Source organism: Hydra vulgaris, chromosome 02 (genome assembly GCF_038396675.1).
Source record: "Hydra vulgaris chromosome 02, alternate assembly HydraT2T_AEP".
NCBI lineage: Eukaryota > Metazoa > Cnidaria > Hydrozoa > Anthoathecata > Hydridae > Hydra > Hydra vulgaris.
The window spans coordinates 67,342,617-67,349,770 of record NC_088921.1 but is presented as its reverse complement, the minus strand read 5'-3'; the positions used below and the strand labels follow the sequence as shown (position 1 = coordinate 67,349,770).

General features: G+C 31.3%; 2 protein-coding genes across 2 annotated transcripts; both read left to right on the top strand.

Moving 5' to 3' along the window:
- The first annotated feature begins 1,353 nt into the window (after positions 1-1,353).
- Positions 1,354-4,258, top strand: LOC136076254 (zinc finger MYM-type protein 1-like). The gene is made up of 3 exons (XM_065789728.1): positions 1,354-1,534; positions 2,788-3,166; positions 3,310-4,258. Exons 1-3 carry the CDS (start codon positions 1,354-1,356, stop codon positions 4,256-4,258), a joined length of 1,509 nt encoding a protein of 502 aa, XP_065645800.1.
- A 141-nt stretch (positions 4,259-4,399) lies between these two features.
- On the top strand, positions 4,400-5,239 carry LOC136076253 (uncharacterized). The gene has a single exon (XM_065789727.1). The coding sequence runs from the start codon at positions 4,400-4,402 to the stop codon at positions 5,237-5,239; it is 840 nt and encodes a 279-aa protein (XP_065645799.1).
- Positions 5,240-7,154: the final 1,915 nt, after the last annotated feature.

The following is a 7,154-nucleotide window of genomic DNA, read 5'->3' as shown; positions in this document are numbered from 1 at the left end:
ATCTTAAAGTTGATATATTTAGAATTAAAGAGATATCAATTAAAGATGCCACGAATAATGATTTTGCAGAAAACTGAATATTCGGCTTGACTCTCCGTCGAATAGCCGAATATTCGGTAACACTTAGAAAACTTCACGGGTGACAGTTTCCAACTTGCATTAGTAAAGTGAATAACGTAATCACGCTACGGGTAATTACGCGTATTTGTGCATGCTATTTGTTGACTATTTGTTACATCAAACATTGTTCCTTATAGATTGTATTTACAACCTGTTACGTAAAATATATACACAATAAGTGAAATTTTATAGTAAAAGCATTAGAACATTTAGTAGCAATTGCGTTGTTTGCGGTTTATATTAGTTGTTAATGTATTTATAGTATAAATTGTCACTAGAATTTGCAAATAAATGAATTGAATTTACTAAATTCAATTCATTGCATTTTTTTGCAAAGCCTGATTATTTGACATAAGTATAAACATACAAATGCTTGGAGTTTGCTCCATGTCTGGAAGTTAGCTATCTCAAACACCAAAAATCCTGGAACTTGGATTTCTACCCCCATAAATGAAGCACATGCAACTTTCCTTTACATAAATGCGTCTTAATTGAAAATATGCGTCAAAATTTGTCTATTTTAAAACGAACAGATGTAAATAAACACAGATTTATTTTAAATAGAACATAATGTTAACATTAATACACTACTAGTTCTGAGTTAATGTTTTCAAAATACGCGATTATTTTATCAACTTACTAGTCATAGGTATTTTGAAGCTCATACTCGTGTAAGACGAGGAAGTGAACGGACGTTTATTTGCAGCGTGATTGTTTGAACTTTTAAAAAGTATTAGTTTTTTTGATTGTTTGGAATTATAAAAAAATATATATACATAAATATATATTTTTAAATAAAAACAAATTGGTATATAACTTGTAAATAAAATGGAAAAGAATAAAAATACTGATAAAAAAGAAATTCAATCCAATATAGAAGCTTCAGAAATATATGTGTAATTAGTTTGAAAAATATTCTCTGAGATGTTTAAAAAGCAAAAAACATTCTCAAACTTATAACTGGTAATTTAAAAATTACAAAGAATCGATGGACTCGATGGACTGTTGAAAGAATTAACAGGAATTAAAGAAATCTGCAAAACTTTACAAAATGAAAATAAATTGAGAAAATTTGACTTGGTAAAAACAAATGACAGAGTCTCAAAAATTGAGCACACTCAAAAAGATATCGAAAACAGTGTTACTTTTTCACAAGATACCTAAGAAGAAAAAACCAATAAAATTAAAGAAAAAATTGTTACAAAAGTAGTACTTAATGCATTAGAAAAAAATATGCTGCGGCAGCTGGAAAATCGACTGAGAAGAAGCAGTTTGCAGCTTGAAGGAATACCTGAAATTGAATCTGAAAGTTGGAATCAATCTGAAGAAAATGTTTTAGGTATTTTTGAAAACAAACTAAATACAAGTTGCGTAGTTATTGCAAGGGCACATAGGACCGGAAAAACTGGACAAAGTAAACCTTGATCAATCGTAATAAAACAAGTGAACTATAAAGTTAAAATTTGCATATTAAAAAATTCAAAAAAGTTAAAAGGAACAGGAATATTTATAAATAAGGCCTGCTTTTTGAGTACCCTAACCATACGGAACCATACGGAAAAATCTCTTTGAAGAAATGCAAACTCAGAGGACTAACAGTAAATATTCTATCGTTATGTATGATAAATTAGTTTTTAAAGATTTTAAAGAATTACATAAGAGTGTTTAAAGTAGAGTTGTTAACCAGAGGATTTCGTACAATTCCGAAAAAATAAAATTCTTTCGGAAGGATGTTGAGAATCAGGAATTTTTTTTTCGTACCGAATTCTACAAAACAAAAAAAACCGTCGTTGTTCATTTCGCAAACGCTTCTTACGAAGTGTAGTCTTTCGCAAGTTTTACGAAATAAAACTATTTTACTACATACGAAAGTAGTACTTACGGAAGTCGCACTTCCGAAACGAGCTTTTTCGCTAAACGACGTTTTTAAGTCAATATAGAAAGTTCGTTGGCTAAATAGATACAATTGCAAAAAAATAATTAAAAAAATTTAAAGGTTTTATTTTTTGAAATAATGATAAAAAACCATGTTTCTTTCGAAGCGAAACTATTTCGCACCACAACTTGCGAAACAGTTTATAACGGGAAAAAACTTACGAAACGCGGCATAATAAATTTATTTAATTACGTTTCATGAATCAAATACATAAATACAGTGCCGTCTTAACGCATAGGCTAGGTAGGCTGCAGCCTAGGGCCCCCGATTTTTAGGGGCCCCCAAAATGTGTCTGGATTTTTTTTCAAATTTATATAAATAAAAAATTATATTTCTAAATTTTCTGAAGAAATTATAGTTTGGGGGCCCCTCGGGAATAATTTTTTTCTTGATAAGATTTTTTTTAATTATTTTTAGAAAAGTATCAGTTTTTCAGTTTGGGGGCCCCCTAGGGAATTTTTTTTTTCTTGATAAGCAAAAATGCATGCATGCGTCCGAAAATAAACATAAATTTTCCGATAAGCAGTGTTAAATACAAGCACTTAAAATATCCCATTAGATTGAATTTGAAATTGCTGTGATCAACTTAAAACATCTGTTTTGAAAAAAAGTCATTTAACATGTCTAATCGGACTTATCAAAGTGGTGCTGCAAAGAGGAAAAAAGCCGCTAAAGCAAAAGAAGACATTTCAAAATATCTTCCTTTGACATCATTTCTTTTGGTACAAAAGTCAAAGCCTGTTGTGTCCGAAGATGTATTTCTTTGTCCAACTTCAAATTTCGTAGCATTGATAGTGCTTTGTTGCCAAATGAAACTCTAGAAATTCAACAGGAACTGGAACCAGAACAGGAGCCAGAACCAGAGCAGGAGCCAGAACCAGAGCAAGAGTCAGAACCAGCACAGGTTCCAGAACCAGTACAGGAGCCAGAACCAGCACAGGAGCCAGAATCAAATCAAATTAAAACTTATCCAAACGCAACAACAAAAACTACTCAAGAAACTGACCCAGCATTGTGGCATCAGTTATCCCAAGAAGCTCAATCATTTTGGATTTCTAATGGCCCGTCCATGTGCCAGAACAATGATGGGAGCTTCAAAAATTCGGAAAGGTTGAGTTGCGGACAAAAAGGTACTTATCAAAATCTTGCTTTAAACGTGAACTACACAATGGCGAATTTGTCAATCGTGAATGGCTATTATACTCACCTTCAACAGGTTCTGTTTTTTGCTTTGCTTGTACCTTATTCTCCAGCAAACACTCTAATTTTTCCACAACTGGATTTGATGACTGGAAAAATGCCTTAAAATGTATATCTGGACACGAGAATGGTTCTGAACATCACAAAAATATGCTTACTTACTCCAGTCGGCAGGGAGAAAGTGGCCAGCTTGACTCTGTATTAATAAAACAGTTACATAACGAACAATTGTACTGGCAAAATGTGCTGAAAAGAATTGTTGCAGTTGTAAAGTTCTTGTCATCAAGAGGATTGCCATTTCGTGGAAACAATGAAACCGTTGGTTCAGAGCAAAATGGTAATTATTTAGGAACTCTTGAGTTACTTAGCCAGTTTGACCCATTCCTACATGAACACATGAAAAAACATGGAAATTCTGGAAAAGTTAACACTTCATACCTCTCCGCCAATATCTGTGAGGAGTTTATATGCCTAATGGGAAATAAAGTTTTGAGCGAAATAATTTCTGAATTAAAAAAAGCAAAATACTACTCAATCAGCGTTGACTCAACTCCAGACTTGTCACATGTAGATCAATTAACTTTTACAGTTCGATATGTTAAAGACTTGGCACCAGTTGAGCGTTTTTTGCAATTTGTTCCCATTCACGGGCATGGAGCTGAACATTTAGAAACAGTGGTTTTGAATTTTTTACAAGAAAATGAAATTTCAATATCTGACTGTCGTGGGCAGTCATACGATAATGCATCAAATATGGCAGGACAGTACTCAGGCCTACAAAAGAGGATTAAAGACAAAAGTGAATCAGCATTGTTTATTCCTTGTGCTGGACATTCTTTAGATCTGGTTGGCAACAGTGCAGCTGGATGTTGTTTAGAAGCAATTATTATTTTTGACTTTGTTCAATGCCTCTACAACTTTTTTTCTGCATCAACTCATCGTTGGCAAGTGCTTCTGTCTTTTGTTGGCAAAGGCAAAAAAATTGTCAAACAGCTTTCTTGAACTCGATGGTCAGCACGTGCAGATGCTGTGACTTGTCTGCATGACAGTTATGATGAGATTAAAAAAGCACTTGAATTTTTGATCAAGGACATAAGTCAGTCAAAAGAAACTCAAAATAATGCTCAAAATCACATCACGAAAATGAACACTTTTGAGATTGTTTTTCTGACAATTTTCTGGAATGATATTCTTTGTCATTTTAATGAAACATCGAAGATTTTACAGAAAGAAAATTTAAACCTGGATGTTGCAGTTCGGATTCTAAAGTCATTGTTGCATTTCATTAAAGATTTGAGGAGTCAATTTGAGAATTACCAGGAAAAATCCAAAATCTTGCTTCCAAACACTGACTACAGAGATTCTTCAAAAAGAACAAAAAAAAGAAGCCGACGTATGGCCTTTTTTGATGGTGAGGCTGAAGAATTGGAATTTCAGGGAAGTTATAAATTCAAAATTGAAACATACCTTCCTGTTATTGATTCACTAACATCAAATTTAGAAAAAAGAACATCAGCATATGAGAAGATCAATGACAATTTCGGATTTCTAGTAAACATTCAAACAATTGCCAATGTTGAACTAAAAGACCATTGTTCAAACCTAGCACAAATTTATAAGAAGGACATAAATGAAAATGAACTTTTTTTTGAGTGCCAGCAATTTAAATATTACATTTCAAAAGATGAACATTCATTTACAGAATTTTACTCAACATTAAAAAGAGACCACTTGGAATCAACTTTTCCAAATATTGAAATTTCCCTTAGAATTTTTCTGTCAATGGTGGTCTCAAATTGCACTGGCGAGCGATCATTTTCAAAACTAAAACTTATAAAAAATGAACTCCACTCAACCATGCTGCAAGAAAGATTGAACTGTTTGTCGTTAATGTCAATTGAATCAGATGTTCTTTTAACCATTGATTTTGATGATATTATTAAAGAATTTTCAAGAAAAAAATCACGTAAACGTCACATGTAAATTTTATCATTGCTTTAATAAATGTTTCCTATTTTAGTATTTGATTTAATTTTTTTACTAAGGAAAAAGGGGGCCTCCAAATTAAGTCTAGCCTAGGGCCCCCGATGGCCTTAAGACGGCCCTGCATAAATACCTATAATTAACTCAGTAACTATAATACTTATTATTATATAATATTAATTAGTTTCAATTGTAAACTTTTATAAATTTACAAAACTTTTATAAAAAGACTTTCATAAAATAAACTTTTTAAAATGTCATTTAATGAATAAGAATTAAATAACGACGATAACTTGAACAACGTTAACATATGAATACAATTGCGTTAATAAGGAAACAATGCAATTGTTAAAATCAAAAAAAAGACCTTATTAAATTTATGAATGCTAAAACTTACTTATATATTAAAATGCTGAAAAATAGTTCTTACTTGTTTTCAAATAGAATGATTTTATGTTGTGCTCTGTTATATGATCTGTTGCTAGTCGAAAAGTAGTGATAATTTAATTTCAAGATTCACTAAGAACTGACAACGGCCAAACAACACGTGAAGTTAAACTAAACTGTGAAATATATAAATATATATAAACACTAGCGTAGTGACAGGGGGCAAAAGGAGCAAAATTTGAATGTATATATATATATATATATATATATATATATATATATATATATATATATATATATATATATATATATATATATATTATAAATTATTGAAGAATCATTTAACATTCTTATTTAAACAATAACATTTTTTTTTTATAACACTTTAATGAATGCTTTCGAGTCTTTTCCGTAAGTGCACATTCCGTAAGGAACTGCGAGCGTATTCACCAAACTTTTTTTGCGTAAGTATGGCACAAGTTTGGCGTAAGTTCAAAACTGTGAAATTCGTATTCACGAAGTTGCGTTTAACAAAGCTAACGTAAGTTTTTTCGTAAGTTCAGTGCTAAAAAATCGGTATTCACCAAACTTTTTAAAAACTTGCTCAGCTCAATTGAAGCAAGAAAAGTTTCGTTAGCTATGAGCTGCCTTAACTATGGCGTATGTAATAGAAATCGTATCCGCTTAGAATATCATACCCCCCATAGAAAAATTGAAAACGCAGAGAGTTATAGATAAAGGATATGATAATCTAAGCAACAGATTGATTATGTATCCAATACTTTACAAGGTTTTACGTTTTTACAGATACGACTGTTATACATAGGGAATATGATATTCTAAGTAACAAATTGATTTTATATCCTATATTTTACTAAACTTTATGCCAGATACGATTGTTATACAAGGGGGATACGAAATTCTAAGCAACAAATTGATGTTATATTCTGTATTTTACAAGGTTTTACGTTGGATTCGACTGTTATACAAGGGGGATATGATATTCTAAGTAACAGATTGATGTTATATTCTATATTTTACAATGTTTTACGTTGGATACGACTGTTATAGATAAGGAATATGATAATCTAAGTAACAAATTGATTTTATATCCATCAGTTATTCGAATATTTGACATGATATTCGAAATTTTGGTTATTCGAAATTATTTTCTGGTCCCCTTGATATTGGGGATCATAAAATACCTACTCAGTTATTCGAAGTTTTAATTTGATTGAAGATAACTTTGCAATGCATTTCACAACAAGTCGAACATGTTGCAACGTATTTTTTAAACGCACGCGCAATTAGGTTACTTATTGACAATAATGGTCAAATAATGACAACAAAATCCGACAATCACAAAGATTTGTACTAAAGATGTTTGACAAACACTCTTTCGAAACAAAAAAGCAATCTAAAATGGATAATTTCTTCAAAATATTGTAAAGAATTTGTTATTTTACAAAGAAAAGACTTAAGCAGCATCTTATTCCAATACCACTCTCCTTTTTTGCTCTCTAATTTT